The sequence below is a fragment of the Balaenoptera physalus genome (assembly GCF_965194825.1).
Source record: "Balaenoptera physalus genome assembly, chromosome: 3".
Lineage (NCBI taxonomy): Eukaryota > Metazoa > Chordata > Mammalia > Artiodactyla > Balaenopteridae > Balaenoptera > Balaenoptera physalus.
This window is the reverse complement of record NC_138890.1, coordinates 85,294,815-85,314,566: the sequence shown is the minus strand read 5'-3', so window position 1 is coordinate 85,314,566 and position 19,752 is coordinate 85,294,815. Positions and strand designations below refer to the sequence as shown.

The window sequence follows — 19,752 nt, the reverse complement described above, 5'->3', positions numbered from 1 at the left end:
CAGGCGGATTCTTAACCACTGCGCCACCAGGGAAGTCCCAGGGGCTCAGTTTTGAGCTGTATGGCAGCCAACACTCCGAGCTGCTGGGGAATGAATGCCTCAGTCTGGAATGGAGATCTGAGTGGTTAACCACAACTTCCACTAAAATCTGTGTAATTTTTGATTAGATAAATCTGGGAGAGCTAATAGTTTATCCACACAGACAATTTGTTTCAAGTCAGTAACACTTTAAAAAAATTACATTCATGATTAGTTGAGGCTTCACATTCAGACAGGACCTGCATTGGTGTCTCCTTGTCTCCACACACCACTTGTGTGACTCTGAACATTGTTTAACTTCTAAGACTTAATTTCTTTGCAATGTAGATAATAACCTACCTCTTAAAGTTGCTGGGAAGATTAATAAGCACTGTTACTTTTCAAAGCTCTTTTTTTTTTTTGTCTTAAATTTAAGTTGGCTTCAATACAAGTGGGAATTTCATGTATTTTTGCTTTTCCAACTACTCTAAGACTGTCTAATCACCATAATTTAGGAATCTCAGAAAACTTAAATTGTACACATGAAGTGTTGAAAGAATAGCCGTCACTGTGCTGCATACAAGAACAAGTCACATGCATCTTTTAATCAATGGCACTGATCCTAAGCTTGTCTCTGAGACACCTTTGATTTTGAATTCAATAGCTATCTAATGAGCACATCTAAGGAGTGACAAGGCACTCACTGGGACAGTCAGCAAACTACAGCCCAAGGGCTAAATTTAGTCTGCAGCCTGTTTCTGTACAGTCCAGGAGCTAATAATTGTTTTTATGTTTTTAAAGGGTTACTTGTGGGGAGGGAAAAAGAATGTGCAATAGAGACAGGAGGTAGTCTATAATCTGGCCCTTTAAAGAAAATGTTTGCTGACTCCTGGCCTTGACACATAAAAGTAAACAGGTAAAACAATTAAAAAAAAAAAAAAAAAAACTAGGTAAGCATTATGAAGAAACAAAGGTCTGTGTTAGAAAACGAACATGACCTCACTTTAGAAAGATAGGGCGAAGGCCATTCAGAAAGTGACCTGTAAAGCTGAAACTCAAAGGTAGAGAAGGAGCCAACCATGTGAGTATTTGTGAAAGGCTGATGGAAGCAGAAGAAATAGCGTGGGAAAAAATGCTGAGGCTGGAAAGGGCCGGGGTGTCTGAGGTCTGAGCAGAGTAAAGGGGAAGGAGGGTGGATAATGCAGGGCCTTAGATGCCATGGGAAAAAGAGTTTGTTTGGATTTTATTCTAAGTGCCAAAAGCAAACAACTGATCTGGTTGCCATGTGGAGAAAGGATGCAAATGATATGGGGAAGTGGGAAAGCTGCATTTCCTAAGTTCCACAATGATGCCAGAGTTCTGCTAGTGGCCTGGCCTGCCTATACTTCACCTTACTTTTTCATGCACAAGGCTGGTAAAAGTGGGGTGGATTAGGGACTTTGATTCATTTTCCTTATTCCTTTAAGGTGTGCAGGCAGAAGAGATAGGTTCAACCCTCAAAAAACTTAAAAGTTAGTGATTCTTCTGATATATTCTCTCTCTATTCCCCTGCCCTGACTCACTCATGCTCTGGTGTCCTCCTCCCTCTCCCGTTACCTAGGAACCTGTCCCAAACAGATAATGTCTGACGATCCAAAATTAGCTTGATTTGTACTCCTCATGCTTAGCAGAATTGTTGTTCCATTGGTGCCTCTTGCATATGAGTAAATCAAATCAAGCCAGTCGTAGGAACAGATGAAAGACAGCCTCTTAGAGGGTAGTTTATTTTTAGCCCAAATGAATCTCAAAATAGTAGAATTCTGGCGTGTAGCTCATTATGTATGGGCAGGTACTTGTGCGTTAGGAAATACGCTTGTTAGCCAGATCTACTGACAGGTTGGGCCATCTCTAAAAGGAGCTAAGAGCAGGTCTGTTCAGCAGAAGAGGGAGCTGTGGAGGCACTTTAGTGTCATCCTCAGGGCCTCCACGTGTGGCTGTGGGAGGACATGACCCACTTCCAGAAGCCCTGGGTGCGGTGCTCAGGCTCTGGTAGCTCCGCTCCCATTTCTCCAGGATGGGGCCACCGCAGCTCACAGGGAGCTCTAGCCCCAAGTGATGCGGGTCCCCAGGGCATTGTGTTGTACGGGTTTCTTTCAGTGACTACTGAAAATATAATCAGGGAAGAGTAAAAATTACCCCCAGCCCCCCATGCTCATCTCTCTGCCCCTCCTTGGAAAAGTGGGAGGCCTGAGAGCCTGGGTTAGCAGCAACTACCATGGAAATGACACTTCACTGGGGGAATGGGTTGAGATTTATGCCCGATTTTCATGAGTAAGATTTGTTATGCATGTAACTGTCAGAGTAACTTTTTTAAGATTTAAACACAATCATGTTTATCATAATTAACTATTTAAATAAAGGGAATATTTGAACAGCTTTTGACATTACATACCTTTCCTAAGTATAACTTGATGTCTTAAATCTTAGTATTTGTGTTAATAAAATTGATTTGGCTGTAGTTTCTTCTCTGAATCTTACTTTCTGTATTTTTCAAATGCATTCTTTTCTAGAGAAGAAACGGGTCTAAAGATAGCCTGATTGAAGAAAAATCTCAGACATCTACAAGCAATCTGGCTGGAAAACACACAGCAAAAACAATAAAAACTACCCAAGCTTCACGCCTCAAGATAGAGACTTAATCCTAGTGAAGGGCTAGGGATGGGGGGGGTGGGAAGGGTGTGTGTGCCACCTTTACTTTGAAACTGTGAATTATAATTATTCAAGTATCTTGGACCTGCAGAAGTGTTTCTTCAGAAGAAAATAATGGAGTCTGCTGCATCTTTTAAAGGTTTAACTACAGTATATTTGTGCCTAAGGGCCTTTTAATTTGGTAACTGGAAAGACAGTATTTGAAAACTTATTCACTTGATGCCGTGTTTTCCTTCCTGGAAACTCCCAAGTTATCTTGTGTGTGCCACAACCAACACCAGATGCTTCGGTTCAAAGTTCTGGAATCCTGGACTGAAGCCGGCTAGCTGTGCAGTAGTACACCAAGTGGGATGAAAAGGTTCTTCCCAACTCTGGGTGGATCTCCGCCTGCGCACAAATGCATGACTGAAGCATCACTTTCACACTGCAGATATTTTTATTCACATAAATGTTCTTTGTAATACTGTACTTTGTGGCATTAAGTTCCACCGATTATTTGCAAATGTTAAAAAAAAGTTTGTTAAGTGCTGCTTTTAATTTCTCGTGTCCTTGTCTTGTGCTTTCAGAAAAAAAAGGCTATGTGTGGGTTTCAGTTGACCTCAGCTTATAAATTCATGACCCTCAACCTGAAATGGTCCCTCCAGTCTGCCTGGCTAATTCTCCCCAAATACTATTTCAGACGTTTCCTCTCTGCAGATGACTGCAGTCTACAGGAAAAATAGAAATACTCATGCAGGACATCTTTCATCCTCCCCTTACCCAAGAGACAAGCCTCGCCATGGCTGCCATCAACCCTAGTCCTTCCCTTTCTCCTGTCCCCTCTACCTGTCCTCTCGAGCCCATCTCCTTCAGCCTTCTCATCCCTGCTCTCTCCAGTATTAATATATTCAGCCGCTTCCTCTCAGCTAGACTACCATCTAAAAAAAGTAAGCCAACCAAATTTCACAACCACAAATTCTTCTCCAGCTACCACTTTTTTCTCCCATTCCAAGTTTCTCAAAAGGATTATCTGTAGCCAGTGTCCTCAACTACCTCAAACCATCTCTAATATGGATTCTCCCCCACTGTTCCACTAAAGTGGACCTCAAAAATCACCTTCATGTCACCAAATCCAAGTTAACTTTTAGGCTACCTTACAATATTTTGTTTCTTTAATGCATTTCCCATTGTTTCTACCATTCTGACTATCCTTTGCAGCTCACACTGTTCCACCTCTCCAGTTATTTAAGAGTATCTCAAATCTAGGCCCTCTTCCGCTACCCCAGTGGATCTCATTTATTCCCACGGTTTATTTCTATAGCTTAGACTAAAAACCAGTGTAGTACCAAGGGGTCACTTAGATTTCTAAGGCAATTCAAATAGAGCTAGTTGAAAATGCTGCTCCCCATCTGGATCTGCAAATGTACAAGACTACACACCTAGCAGTCATTATGGACACATCCTTTTTTACTAACTCCTGTCTGCTATAGTTTTAACTATCTCTCTTCCTTAACTTTACCACCACCCTGGTCCAAGGTGGTCATCTCTCACATAGACAGTGGTAGTAGCCTCCAACTGGCCCATCAGCACCCCTTTTCTTGCAAATGTGCATTTCCATCATGGATTTCCCCTTGATTTATACAGAGCCTTAAGTAGTCTGGCCTCTTACCTGTTCAGCCTCATTTTGTAACACCCAGAGCTCCCATAATGGCCACCTTCAAGCCTCATTAAGCACTCAACTCTTACCTAAATGAGGACACAACAGTCAGAAATCTGGACTTATGGTCATACCCATTTTTTTAGCTCAAGGCCTCTGTACATGGCACGGGGTCAGCTTTGCCTTGCATAAATGCTTACCTACCCTTAGTCCTAACTGCTTTCTCAGGTTTCCCTGACTCGGTCAAATCCTATCATACATGGAACTTGTCTCACGAAGTTTTAAATTGTGATGACATTTCTTCCATTCAAAGGTAAGCTTCCAAAGGGAGGAACTGTGTTTGTGCACCATTGTGTTCCCAGCTCCTAGTTCAGTGCTTTCAATAAATATTTTGAATGCCCGAATACACTATTTGTTCTTTCCTGCAAAGTGAAGGCAGATTTGCTTTTAGCTTAAAAAAAAAAAAAAAAAAGAAAAGGCAGTAACAAAGAGCACACCTGCGACCTAGAAACCAACTAGTCTAGTTCACTTCATCATGCAAGAGGCACTAGAAGAAAGCACGTGTTTCTCCTTGGAGCCTAGCATAAGCCTATATTTCATGAGGCTATCAGTGATCAATATCACTGAATGTTAATCTTAACAGCTGAGATTTAACATAATTTTGAAGTTGCTGGGAGAGGCAGGTACCCTATGATCCTTCAGTAAAAGAATGCTATTTTCTGGCAGTTAATCACTTAGCACACAAACCTCCAAAAAGCACATTATATTATTTTATTTATAGCCCCACTGTTTTAGATGTACATTTATGGACTATCCAAAAGCGGTATTTTTTTTTTTAGCAATCCTGGAAATTTTAAATACTCTAAGCAACACCCGAAGATCAAGTTGTCAAGTTCCTCACCGAGGACATCCTAAAAGGAAAAATAAGGCACTCAATTTGACAAGCAAACATTTACATGCACCACATCTTAAAAACTTTCAGTACATGCTTCTTCGCTGGATAAGTTATGCACTTCTGGACTTTAAATGTCAACATAAAACATGCCTGAGATCTGGCAAGTGGTTTTTTTACAATTCACATAAAATCATGTAAAGATTTCATGACAAGCTGGGAAGAAGCTATCCCATTTGCAGTTAACAATTTGTTTACAGACGCAGCAGTACTAATACTAGTGAACCCTTAATAACTAATTTAAACTAATACCCACTAGAGAAGGCCCCCCAATCTAGAAAGATAAAATTCACATCACAAATAACTGCTGTATGACAACTTCTAGTTCAAAACTATCACCCTACCTTAGGTCATCTTTGTGCTCCCAGATAGTAAGTAGTCAGCCAGCAGCAGTCTATGCTTCAAGCGTCCATCTTTCACCTGAACGAAAATTAAAACCTGTTAAGAGAAACATACACTTAACGTTGGCAGAATCAAAACCACATATGTACATAATATAGCAGTATAACTGTTACTTGTGCAGCTCCTACACCAAAGATGTCAAATATTAGGGCAGGAAAAGGCTGCACAAGTGTTTGGTTTTCGCCTTTTTTGACACCTCATCCACTAGTTTCCAAAAGTGAACGGGCAACACAAAGGCGGCAAGAAAACCGCGTAAGGAATGCTGTGTGGCACAAAGCTGCGGACCCCAAAACAGCTGGCTGAGATGAACTGTTGCGTTGATGAGTTGGGAGAGGAACTAAGCCCAGCTCTACAGTTTCCTTTACGACTCAACATCCGACTAGGTAACGAACACCGTATTAAAGTTTTTCAAATGGCTGAAACCTTAAAATGTCCAGGCAACTGGTCTTTTCTGCAGGAACACGAAAACTCGCCTGCAGAGCTGGTGATGGTGATGGTCATTCGATTTCCGCCAAGTTCTGCACCAGGACACAGTTATCAAGATCTAAATCTGAATTGGCACTTCTGCGTTGACCTGATTTCCCACCGTGACAAGGTAGGCATCCGTGCCGTTATACAGTGAGGCCTTTCCCTGTCACACGCAAGAAAGCCCCACTTCTATTAAAAATTCCCTGACATACAGTCGATGACCAATCGACCCCAAAGCCCTCACCCCCCTCGCCGCATCTCGTGGCGTGGGAACACAGACCCGGGGCCGCTTCTGGGCTTTCTGAGGTCTCACCGACAATGTGGCGGAGGCCAGACCAGGCCACTGCCCTTCACGCGTTCAGGGACCGGGAGCCTCGGACCCGGCCCGGCCGCGGCGCCAGCCTCACTAGACTCAGGGCGGCCGCGCGCTCCTGCCCCGCGCCCCAGCCGTCGGAGGCCAGGCGGCCACAGGCCCGGGACCGTCCAAACCCTCGCCGCCATACAGTCCGAAAGAAAGGGGAGGTTAGAAAGAGCGAGCAGTTTTCCCACAATGCTTTTCTATGACTGGAAGGACCCACTGCTCGAGGGGCGCGGGGAGGACGGACTGTACCATCGGCCACCGCGCCCCGGCGAGACGCCGCCGTGCGGCCGGAGGGCGAAGTGCCCATTGATGGGCCGAGGGGCGGGGCTGCCCGGGGGAAAGAGTTCTGAGGAGCGCGAGTTCGCTGAGCGCCGGGCCGTCGGGCGGGAAAATTTTTCCGCGGAGGAGGAGGGTTTATCCAGTGTGGGTACCCAACCGCCCCTCCACCCGGTGTCAAGAGTACACGGTCAGCGCTGAGCTGCGGGTGTAGCCCAAAGGACTTGAGACCTCGTGTTCTGGGAGAGGACAGACAGAGCTCACCGTCTCCAGCTGAGGAAGAGTAAGGTCATTAATTCCAGAAATATTTATTGAGTACTTACTGTGCTTCACGCTGTTCTAAATGCCTGGGAATCCGCTGTGAATGAGGCAGAGTTCCTGTCTTACGTTCTAGTTGGGTGAGACAGACACTAAACAGATAACGTGGACACTGTTAAGTCCAGATAGTGTAAGTGCCAAGGAAACAAAGGAGGGGAAAATGTGATAGAGCCGTGCTGTCCGGTAGGAATCTAGTGTGAGCCACGAATGTCATTTTAAAATTTTAGAAATGCCACATTAAAAAGGAACAAGTTAAATTAAGAGAAACTCAACATGTGCTAAGTATAACCGTTTCAACATTTGGTCACTATAAAATTATTAGTGATATACCTTGCATTCTTTTATTCCTACTAGGTCTTCAAAATCCAGTGTGTATTTTATACTTTCAGTACATTTCAGTTCAGACTAGTCACCTTTCAGGTGCCCAGAAGCTAGACCTCGGCCAGCGTGGCTGGAGCCGCGTGTGGAGTGTAAGATGGCGTCAGAGGCAGCGGAAGAGACAGGCAGGAGCGAATCATATAGGGCTTTGTACCTGTGGTAAGGAGTTGGGATTTTATGCTGGAAGTTTAGAATTGATTATTACCACCGAAAGAAAGCAGAGGTAGTTAATTACTTTCTTGCTGATACCCATAACTCCTTGAAGGGATAAAGACTGCGGTGATTCGGACTGTGTGGTAGCACCTGGGTCTCCTTGCACCTGTGAGTCCTATAGAGACTCACCCGGAGACCACATCCCAGCACCTTTCTTTGTTTCTTTGAAGCTTATTGCAGAAAGAAAGAGAGGGAGGGAGGGGAAGAAAGAGAGGGACGAAGGAAGGAAGGGAAAGAAAAAGAAAGAGGGAGGGAGGAAAGAGAGAGGGAGGGAGGAAAGAAAGAAAAAAACGAGAGAGAAAGAGGAAAGAAAGAAAGGAAAGGAAGGAAGGAAGAAGAAAAGAAAAAGAAAATTCAAGCCTATAGCCCAGTGGTCATCACACAAGGACTGGCCTGAATGATAACATCACTGTTGGGACAATAGGGACAGTGACCTTACAGAAGTAAATGCGTGTGATAATAAGGAGGGAAATAACTCTAAGTCCTTCATTAGGAATTCTCTGTAACATCTGGGGAGAGAAAGGTTGGGGAAGGAGAATGACACCTCAAAGAGTGTTATTTAAATACACTTGAAGGGTACCGTTTGAGGATTATAACAAACTTCAATCTTGCCTTCTTGCTAGGGAAAGTCAGGGAGAGGAAATTTCCTTGGGCTTGAGCAGCCAGCAGACCTAGGTTTCGATCCAGCTCTTTGACGCTTGTGCTTTTGGGTATATGACCAGCTCTCTAAGCCCAGGTTCCTATTTTACACGATAATACCTTTACCTATGTACCACATAGGTTAGTTTAAAGAATTAAGGAAGGTTTGTTGAATTATCTCACACTGTATTGTACATAGTGACACCCAATTAATGACTCTCATGAGCTAGACTCTCCTTGTTGACTGCCACCCCAGGTATGGAAACTTCTTGGGTTGAGTTCTTAAGGAAGGGGAAACTATGCTGCTGTTTTTCTTTTAATGGCTTGACATTTTGTTTCCACCCCATTCTTTCCTATCTGCCCCTTGTAACTCATCCCTAAACTCTGGATGATTCAAGAACAGATAGAGGGGAGGCATTTGTTTCAATTATTGGATAATGTTGGTGTTAGGAAATTAATTCTAAATTCTTCATCTTCCTGTCTGCTTCGACCTCACGTAGCCTGGGAAGGAAAATTCAGTAATTCAGCCAACACAAGCAGAAAGGACGTGAGAAAAGGGGGATATTTTCTACCCTGTTGGAGCAGAGACATTACGGAAAGATGTACAAACAACATACAGTGTTAGTGCAAGCGTGGAACAGACCCAGTTTCCTTGTTCTGTATGGTAGGCAGACTAATGGTCCCTCAAAGGTGTCCACACCCTAATCCCCAGAACCTGTGAATGTGTTCCATTGCATAGTAAAAAAGGGGCTTTGCAGATATGATTAACGTGAGGGACCATGAGATGAGGAGATAAAAAACAAAGAGGAAAAGTGGGGAGTCAGAGATGTGGCAGAAGAGAAGGCAGGAAAGGGACTCAACCTTCCATTGTTAGCTGTGAAGATGGAGGGGGAAGATCTTTGAAGCCAAAGAATACAGACAGCCTCTAGAAGCTGGGAATGGCCCTCAGTTGACAGCCAGCAAGGAAACAGGAACTTCATTTCTGCAGCTGCATGGAACTGAATTCTGCCAACCACCTGAATGTACGTGGAAGCAGATTCTCCCCTGGAGTCTCCAGAAAAGAAGTCTCCAGCCCTACTGATGCCTTGATTTTAGCCCAGTGAGACTCGTGACAGAATTCCAACCTACAGAGCTGTGATAATAAATTTGTGTTGTTTTAAGCTGCTAAATTTGTGTTAATTTGTTATGGCAGCAAGAGAAAACTAATGCACCCTGTAAGGGGTGGAGAGTGAGAAGTGAGCTGTTTTTCTTACCCCACTCCTTGTGCCATTCCAGTTTTCTCATCAGAAGCATAAGTAAGATTTTGCATATAAGCGGTGCACATTTCATTTTAAAGTGCTTAATCCATAGGGGGTTGACATTTTGTTTATGTTGGGTGTTAGGGATCTGATTTAATATACAATAGATATTAAATAATTTGAATACTTTTTATAATTTAGAAGCATTTGTAGATTTTCTTTGGATTTTCCCTTTAAACAGTCATATCATCTGTGGAAGCTTTCTTCCTTTCTCCTTATACTGTGTGTGCATGCACACATGTGTGTGTGTGTGAATGCTGAGACTAGGACATCTAGGGCAATGTTGAATAGAGTGATAATAGACATCCTTGTCTTGTTCACGGCTTTAAAGGAATGCTGTTAAAGTTTCAGCATGTATGTATGACGTGTATGACATTTTAATGCATTTCTTGTTGTTTATTGGGTTAGGGAAGTGCCCTATTTTTAGTTTGCTAGTAGTTTTTTTTTTTTTTAAATCATGAGTGAATGTTGGATTTTATTAAATGTTTTTTTCCTGCCTCTATTGAGATGAACATAGGGTTTTTTCTTGTAATGTGTTAATGAAGTGAATTGCATTAATACATTTTCTAATGTTGAACCAATCTTACATTTCTGGAAGAAACCAAACTTGTCATTTCAAAAAATATTCTGTTTAGAATTACTGCATTTATGTTTACGGACAAGAGGGGACTGTGGTTATCTTTCTCATACTGTCTTTGATAGTTTTGATGTTAGAATTATACAGCTATCTACTTAATATTAGTAATTTGTTTCTGAAAATCAGATGTTCTATGCAAAAATATTAATTGGGAGCCTATTGCCCTCCGTTTTAAATGGTAAAATTATAATGAGTTACTTGTTAACCCAAACCAACTTCCTAAAATGTAACTAAAATATAGTAAACAAACCTCAATTAAATAACAAACTATAACATTAGGCTGTAAATGTCTATAACTTTGCTTCCTGATCACCAAACAATATAGTTGTTAACAAATAGTTGCTTTGTCAGCAGTAACATATTCTCTTTCATTGTTACTGCTTTTCTGTTTAGTTTGCTTCTTTTTCATTAATCTTTAACATTTCCTCAGCTTTTTTGGGGTCTCATAATACAAAACTAGGGGAAAAAAGGGTAATATGAAATATGAAAGGCACTATGGAAATGTGGCAGAGAATGATTCACACTGAGGATGATACTTTAGTGCTTCTTTTATCACTACTGGCATCTATGTGAATATCCCCTTCATTGATATTCAGTGTGTTTTTTGATTTCCTGACACATGATGCTGAGAACATATTGTCAGTTGTGTTTGTAATGTAACTCAGGGCATTTCCCACACCTTTGTTGTTGTTGTTGTTGTTTTTGTTGTTGTTATTGGTAAAAATGTATTGAGTTTTGGGTCCTACATATATTATTTCCTATATACATAGTTGAAATGTTGTTTTGAATGATATATATGTTATATGATGTTGGAGTATTAAATACAAGAGTTAATTTATTGGAAAATCATTAATCAGGGAAATGTTCTGTGGAGTATGCCTATACTAGCTTTATAAAATTAGTTGGAGAACTTGTTCCTCTTCTCTGAAAAATTTAATGTCAGAATTAAAAAATAAACCTTGCTTTTAGAAGTATCTCGATCTAGTATTTTCTTTGTAGGAAGATTTTAAACTACTGAATTAATTTCTTTAATGGTTTTAGAAGCATTCAGGTTTTTTCTTTAGTCAGTTTTGGTAAGTTATCCTTCCGAGGAATGTATCCATTGTGCCGTGTTTTGAAATTTGTTGGTCCAGGAAGCAGATAGAGTTCCAAACAAGATCAGCCTAAAGAGGATCACACCAAGAAACATTTTAATTAAAATGGCAAAAAAGTAAAGTTAAAGAGAGGATATTAAAAGTAGCAATGAAAAAGCAACAAGTTTCCTACAAGGAAACTCACCAAAGGCTACTAGCTGACTTTTCAGCAGAAACTCTGCAGGCTAGAAGGGAGTGGCACGATATATTTAAAGTGATGAAAGGGAAAAGCCTACAACTAAGAGTACTGTACACAGCAGAGCTTACATTCAGATTTGATGGGGACATGAAAAGTTTTATGGACAAGCAAAAGCTAAAAGAGTTCAGCACCACCGAACCAGCTTTATAAGAAATGATGAAGGGACTTCTCTAAGGGAAAAACAAAAGGCCACAACTAGAAATGTGAAAATTACAATAGGAAAAAGCTCACTGGTAAAGGCAAATATACAGTAAACATAGTTAATCAACTCTGTACAAAGCAGTAGGAAGGTTAAAGTACAAGTAGTAAAATCATCTATATCTACAATGGTTAGTTAAGGGATATACAGAACAAAAAGTTGTAAGATATGATGTCAAAAACATTAATTGTAAGAGGAAGGGAGCAAAAAATGCAGTCGGCCCCTTGATATGTGTTAGATTAGAAGCCTACCCCTCAGGTCATAGCTATCAAAGTATGAAAATAGGCCTCTTTTCTGGAAAGACTGGGCAGGTTTCAGTCTGCTGGTTCTGTGCTGGGCCTGGGGGGTTAGCCATTGTGAGTCTGTGGGAGCCCTTTAGGAACTATCTTTTAGATCCCTATGGCCTTGTAGGTCTTATGGATGCAAGCCCCACTGGTCTTTAGGGCACCTGTCTCTCAGGTGGAGGTCTTAAAAGTTGGGGCACCAGATTGGGGGGGTGTCTGAATCCCTCACTCCTTAGGAAGAAGCTGGGAGTAGTGAGTTCCCTCCCAGTTGGGTGTTGCTGCACCAGGGGTGGGGTTTATGGCGAGATTGTTTCTCAGCTTCTCCTACTTAGCTTGATGCGGGTTTTTTCTCATTTGCCCAATGAGTAAGAGTCAGGTAGTTTCTGGATTTCCTTCAGAGGGAATTGTTTCGAATGTAGCTGTTGATTCCGTGTGTCTGTGGCAGTATGAGCTTAGGAGCCTCTTACATTGCTATCTTGAGCTGGATCCTATACTGAGTTTCTAATGTCAATTATTAGAAATTATTTTTCTAGCATTTCTCTTTGGTTCTTTTTCAGAGATGTAGGTTACTTGTGATATCTTTTGTTCCTTTCTTATGTACCCCCTTTTATTTCTCAAAAAGTGTATTTGAGACTTATATTTAAATATAAACACACTCATTTAGATATTCTCAAGGTCAAAAATGGGCATTGTCTTAACTGTTTCCACTCACTGTCACATGTTGTTTTCTTATAGGTTTATGTTTTGTTTTTAAACTGTAAGCATATGTTCCTTGGAAACTAAGTTGTGGTAATCATTTGGGTGTGTTCCTCTAGAAAAGATTTATGTCTGGTGTTGCTAGGCATTTGGGGCACTTGCTACCCTGGGAGCACTGTCAGAACATCTCATCCATTCCACATAGAATAGGCTGTGCTCTCTCCTGCATGAGGGAAGGCTGGTGTTAGTCACTTTCAAGGGAAACGTTTCCCCCGTTTTGTCCTTCTTAATAATAAGTGGGTTAATTATCTCCACTATTTCTCTCTGTAGGGTGATTCACTCCCCCCCCCCACCATACCTAATTCACTTACTGAGGGTGTTACCTTTCAGGGGTCACAACTCTATGCACGGGTCATTAGTTCTACTTTCCACTTGTTCAGGCCTCATGTCCTAACTGCCAGCTGGCCCTATGAAGCCTAAGCCGCAAGCCACCAGGGATAGGTACGTAGATGTCCCAGGCAAATGCCAGCTCCAGAACTTACTTTGGGTTCATGCTATCTCTTATGTGTGACCTCTGAGGACTTCCCTTATTTTTCAACCAACTCAGCCATGCATTTAGAAAGTTATTTTTAAATATTTTATCCAGCATTTTAAATTATTCTGAATTAGGGAATTTCTCTGCATGCCTCCTGCCACATGGCAGGCACAAAACCCAGTTTGAGTTTCTTCATCAGTTTGTTCCTTGAAAAGCGGTCCAGCTTAAGAGCGTTGGAAGGCTTATCACTAAGCCTGCTTTTTCTACTAACAACCTATCTTTAAAGGTAATAATTCTTACCCAAATAATTTATAATTTAGAGCAATTCTCACAGAGTCTCTTTATTAAAGTAACTTGGTTAAATTGTTTGGGAACTTCACAAAATTACTCTGAAGTTCATTTGGAATAAGAAACTGATGAGAATAGCCAGAAAAATTTAGAAAAAGTAGAGTAATGGTGGAGGACTAACTCCTTACTTAACACTAAATGTTAAACAAATATTCTAAACTTAAATATTAAAACATTCTCAACTTTATAAGGTAATTAACTCAGCGTGGTATTGGCACAGGCACTCACTGTCAATGGAATGGAAGATATAACTGATAACAGTTCCTGCTGTATGTTACATCTTAATGTGTCTTAAAGCAAGCATCACAAATCAGCAGAGAAGGAAGGACTTTGACCCACACCTGTCACTGGCAAGAGGGATTTGCCATTTTGGAAAAAATAAGAGTATTACTTGATATAAATCAAAATAAGGCCTGTGTAGTTTAAGGAATTAAATGGAACAAAAAATCAAATAATAGAAAGGCTAAGTGAAAACATTTGTTTGATTGTAGAAAGGACTTCCTAAACTTAACAATCAGCGACTGTTTCTGGAAGAAACTGGTTATAAGGAATGGTGATGTAGTAGGAAAGACTTTCCTTGTTTTGGCCATGAGAAAGTATTACCTTTCAAATTAATAAATTATCTTTATTTAAAAAAATAAATAAATGGAAGGAGTAAAACACTAATTGATAATCTTGATTTGGCAAAATTTAAAACTTCTTTATCTTCAGTAATTAAAGGGAAATTCCATGTATCTACAGGCCAAAGTCTTATAATAGATATAATTTAACAAATATAATGTTTAATAATAAAATATTCATGTTAATCTTTTGAATGCTGAGAACACCGTGGGACCTAAACCAAAAAGAGAAATTTCACAAAAGAGAAACATGAGTTCTGAAATATATCAAGAAGTATTAATACCTTAAGGGATTCTATGAAAACTATTTTTGTAACACTACTCATTTGCATAAACACAAGCCCCTAAATTTCCAGTTTGGTTTTCTGATATTCATATATATATATTTTTAAAATAAATTTATTTATTTATTTATTTTGGGCTGCGTTGGGTTTTTGTTGCTGCCTGCGGGTTTTCTCTGGTTGCATCGAGTGGGGTCTACTCTTTGTTGCGGTGTGCGGGCTTCTCATTGCAGTGGCTTCTTTTGTTGCGGAGCACAGGCTCTAGGCGCGTGGGCTTAAGTAGTTGCAGCACGTGGGCTCAGTAGTTGTGGCTCCTGGGCTCTGGAGCGCAGGCTCAGTAGTTGTGGAGTACGGGCTTAGTTGCTCTGCGGCATGTGGGATCTTCCAGGACCAGGGCTCGAACCCTTAGTCCCCTGCACTGGCAGGCGGATTCTTAAACACTGTGCCACCAGGGAAGTCCTATTTATTTACTTATTTATTTTTTACTAAAAGCTCGGCAGGCCTATGTTTAAAGAGGCTTTGTCTCTTTCTTTCATTTTGTTCTTCTTTTGTGGTGTGATTGGGCTTAAATTTTTTTCTTGCAGACTTATTAATTTACTAATCATTATGCTTATTGTATTTATATATAAATGATGTGTTTGAATAAGATGGGGTTCGTCTTAACTTAGTTACCAGAGACTTTATGTGCAATCTCTTCTGCACCACCATTTTAGAGATCTTACAGAAGTACTGACTTGTCAATGACAGTGATACTGCAAAGAGACTGTTAAGTGAATGCTAATTCAGGAAATTCCTTACACGTCTGATATTAGTACAAGCAGGAAACCACCAGGTGGCAGTACAAGCCAAGCACAAAACCTGCACTATAATTTATAGATGCATATTCTCAGTTACACTTTAATTGGAATGAAATTAGCAATCGAATATCCACATTTGAGTAGAATCACCCACTTCCCTAGGTGTTTTTTAAACCTGGTTTTATACTAGTTTTTCAGAGTTGATGCTTTGATTTCTTCTTTTTTTTTTTTTTTTAAATATCTGGTCAAGTTGCATGGGAAAAACCTGTATGCTACTTTGAGTAATCCAAAAGAACATCTTATGTATTCCAGTCCAGACAAAAATGAGACATCTTTCAGTGGTAAGATTCCTGTGCTGCAGAACTATATGTCCTAAGCCGATCAGGAAAATAAAGCTGGTGCGTTTAGTCAGGAGCCAGCCTGCCAGGAAATATACATAGCAATTGGAGTTGAATTATTAATAGATACTTCTTTTGTGGGTTAGACAGCTCAATCTGTCTCAGTTTTTTTTTAAGTCAGGTATGACTTGATTGCAGCACTTAGTCACTTTCTGGAAATAAATAGTTGCTAGATAAAAATAAGATTTTTTATTTTTATAACTAAATATATGTGGCATGTGTTTCATATCCATACATTTCCAGGAGTATTCTTAGGAACATCTGTTTCCATATTAGTAACTTTTCTATTTGGTGGTGCTAGAGTCTTTCTTTGGGGGAGCAGACAGCATTGGAAGGTCTTCTGTGAGATTGGTGCTCCTGTGAGGCACAGCATAGCTCCAACAGCACAAACCCCCAAACCTGGGTTTCTAATGAGTGGCTTTAGTTGTGTTTTTTTTTTTGAATTTTATTTTATTTATTTATTATTATTATTTTTTTTAACATCTTTATTGGAGTATAATTGCTTTACAATGGAGTGTTATATTTATTAGCTTTTATACAGCAGGTTCTTATTAGTTATCTATGTTTTACATATTAGTGTATACATGTCAGTCCCAATCTCCCAATTCATCCCCCCACCCCACCCCGCTTTCCCCCTTGGGGTCCATATGCTTGTTCTCTACATCTGTGTCTCTCTTTCTGCCTTGCAAACTGGTTCATCTGTACCATTTTCTAGGTTTCACATATATGTGTTAATATACGATATTTGTTTTTCTCTTTCTGACTTACTTCACTCTGTATGACAGTCTCTAGGTACATCCACATCTCTACAAATGACCCAGTTTCGTTCCTTTTTATGGCTGAGTAATATTCCATTGTATATATGTATCACATCTTATTTATCCATTGATCTCTCAGTGGGCATTTAGGTTGCTTCCATGACCTGGCTATTGTAAATAGTGCTGCAATGAACATTGGGGTTGATGTGTATTTCTTTTTTTAAAAAATAAATTTATTTATTTATTTATTTCTGGCTGTGTTGGGTCTTTGTTGCTGGGAGCGGCCTTTTCTCTAGTTGTGATCAGCAGACGCTACTCATTGTTGTGGTGCATGGGCTTCTCATTGCAGTGGCTTCTCTTGTGGCAGAGCATGGGCTCTAGGCACGCAGCCTCCAGTAGTTGTGGCATGTGGGCTCAGTAGTTGTGGCACACAGACTTAGTTGCTCCACAGCATGTGGGATCTTCCAGGACCAGGGCTCGAACCCGTGTCCCCTGCATTGACAGGTGGATTCTTAACCATTGCGCCACCAGGGAAGTCCTGCATGTATCTTTTTGAATTATGGTTTTCTCTGGGTATATGCCCAGTAGTGGGATTGCAGGGTCATATGGTAATTTTATCTTTAGTTTTTTAAGGAGCCTCCATACTGTTCTCCATAGTAGCTTTATCAATTTACATTCCCAGCAACAGTGCAAGAGGGTTTCCTTTTCTCCACACCCTCTCCAGCATTTGTTGTTTGTAGACATTCTGATGATGCCCATTCTAACTGGTGTGAGGTGATACCTCATGGTAGTTTTGATTTGCATTTCTCTGATAATTAGTGATGTTGAGGAGCTTTTCATGTGCCTCTTGGCCATCTGTATGTTTTCTTTGGAGAAATGTCTATTTAGGTCTTCTGCCCATTTTTGGATTGTGTTGTTTGTTTTTTTACTATAGAGATGCTTGAACTGTTTATATATTTTGGAGATTAGTCCTTTGTCAGTTGATTCGTTTGCAAATATTTTCTCCCATTCTGAGGGTTGTCTTTTCGTCTTGTCTATGGTTTCCTATACTGTGCAAAAGCTTTTAAGTTTCATTAGGACCCATTTGTTTATTTTTGTTTTTATTTCCATTACTCTAGGAGGTGGATCAAAAAAAATCTTGCTGTGATTTATGTCAAAGAGTGTTCTTCCTATGTTTTCCTCTAAGAGTTTTATAGTGTCCGGCCTTACATTTAGGTCTCTAATCCATTTTGAGTTTATTTTTGTGTATGGTGTTAGGGAGTGTTCTAATTTCATTCTTTTACATGTAACTGTCCAGTTTTTTCAGCACCACTTATTGAAGAGGCTGTCTTTTCTCCATTGTATATTCTTGCCTCCTTTATCAAAAATAGGGTGACCATATGTGTGTGGGTTTATCTCTGGGTTTTCTATCCTGTTCCATTGATCTATATTTCTGTATTTGTGCCAGGACCATATTGTCTTGATTACTGTAGCTTTGTAGTATAGTCCGAAGTCAGGGAGTCTGATTCTTCCAGCTCCGTTTTTTTTCCCTAAAGATTGCTTTGGCTATTTGGGGTCTTTTGTGTCTCCATACAAATTTTAAGATTTTTTGTTCTAGTTCTGTAAAAAATGCCATTGATAGTTTGATAGGGATTGCATTGAATCTGTATATTGCTTTGGGTAGTATAGTCATTTTCACAATATTGATTCTTCCAATCCAAGAACATGATATATCTCTCCATCTGTTTGTGTCATCTTTGATTTCTCTCGTCAGTGTCTTATAGTTTTCTGAGTACAGGTCTTTTACCTCCTTAGGTATTTTATTCTTTTTGTTGCAATGATGAATAGGATTGTTTCCTTAATTCCTCTTTCTGATCTTTCATTGTTAGTGTGTAGGAATGCAAGAGATTTCTGTGCATTAATTTTGTATCCTGCAACTTTACCAAATTCACTGATTAGCTCTAGTAGTTTTCTGGTGGCATCTTTAGGGTTATCTATATATAGTATCATGTCATCTGCAGACAGTGACAGTTTTACTTTTTCTTTTCCAATTTGTATTCCTTTTATTTCTTTTTCTTCTCTGATTGCTGTGGCTAGGACTTCCAAAACTATGTTGAATAATAGTGGCGAGAGTGGACATCCTTGTCTCGTTCCTGATCTTAGAGGAAATGCTTTCAGTTTTTCACCATTGAGAATCATGTTTGCTGTGGGTTTGTCATATATGGCCTTCATTATGTTGAGGTAGGCTCCCTCTATGACCACACTCTGGAGAGTTTTTATCATAAATAAGTGTTGAATTTTGTCAAAAGCTTTTTCTGCATCTATTGAGATGATCATGTGGTGTTTATTCTTCAATTTGTTAATATGGTGTATCACATTGATTGATTTGCATATATTGAAGAATCCTTGCATCCCTGGGATAAATCCCACTTCATCATGGTGTATGATCCTTTTAATGTGCTGTTGAATTCTGTTTGCTAGTATTTTTGCATCTGTGTTCATCAGTGATATTGGTCTGTAATTTTCTTTTCTTGCCATCTTTGTCTGGTTTTGGTATCAGGGTGTTTGTCACCTCATAGAATGAGTTTGGGAGTGTTCCTTCCTCTGCAGTTATTTGGAAGAGTTTGAGAAGGATGGGTGTTAGCTCTTCTGTAAATGTTTGATAGAATTCACTTGTGAAGCCATCTGGTCCTGGACTTTTGTTTGCTGGAAGACTTTTAATCACAGTTTCAATTTCATTACTTCTGATTGGTCTCTCCATATTTTCTATTTCCTCGTGGTTCAGTCTTGGAAGGTTATACCTTTCCAAGAATTTCTCCATTTCTTTCAGGTTGTCCATTTTATGGGCATAGAGTTGCTTGTAGTAGTCTCTTATGATGCTTTGTATTTCTGTGGTGTCTGTTGTAACTTCTCCTTTTTCATTTCTAATATTGATTTGAATCCTCTCCCTCTTTTTCTTGATGAGTCTGGCTAATTTATCAATTTTGTTTATCTTCTCAAAGAACCAGCTTTTAGTTTTATTGATCTTTGCCATCGTTTTCTTTGTTTCTATTTCATTTATTTCTGCTCTGATCTTTATGGTTTCTTTCCTTCTACTAACTTTGGGTTTTGTTTGTTTTTCTTTCTCTAGTTCCTTTAGATGTAAGTTTATATTGTTTATTTGAGATTTTTCTTGTTTCTTGAGGTAGACTTGTATAGCTATAAACTTCCCTCTTAGCACTGCTTTTGCTGTATCCCATAG

General features: G+C 40.0%; 2 protein-coding genes across 7 annotated transcripts in view; one reads left to right on the top strand and one right to left on the bottom strand.

Annotated features, from left to right (window-relative positions):
* EPB41L4A (erythrocyte membrane protein band 4.1 like 4A) overlaps positions 1-3,807 on the top strand; it is a 263,468-nt gene extending 259,661 nt beyond the window's left edge. For 4 of the 6 annotated variants that reach the window (XM_082455778.1, XM_082455775.1, XM_082455773.1 and 1 more), the window contains one exon: positions 2,568-3,807. In XM_082455778.1, the coding sequence (XP_082311904.1) occupies positions 2,568-2,696 (129 nt within the window). In that variant the 3' untranslated portion in view covers positions 2,697-3,807. Of the gene's footprint in view, positions 1-1,484; positions 1,530-2,567 lie in introns of all 6 variants that reach the window. The other 2 variants (XM_082455774.1, XM_082455777.1) reach the window with 2 other exon arrangements.
* A 1,292-nt stretch (positions 3,808-5,099) lies between these two features.
* On the bottom strand, positions 5,100-7,084 carry LOC309657853 (uncharacterized protein). The gene is made up of 3 exons (XM_082455857.1): positions 6,478-7,084; positions 5,639-5,732; positions 5,100-5,253 (listed from the first exon to the last, which is right to left on the bottom strand). Exon 1 carries the CDS (start codon positions 6,830-6,832, stop codon positions 6,515-6,517), a length of 318 nt encoding a protein of 105 aa, XP_082311983.1. The 5' UTR covers positions 6,833-7,084; the 3' UTR covers positions 5,100-5,253; positions 5,639-5,732; positions 6,478-6,514.
* Positions 7,085-19,752: the final 12,668 nt, after the last annotated feature.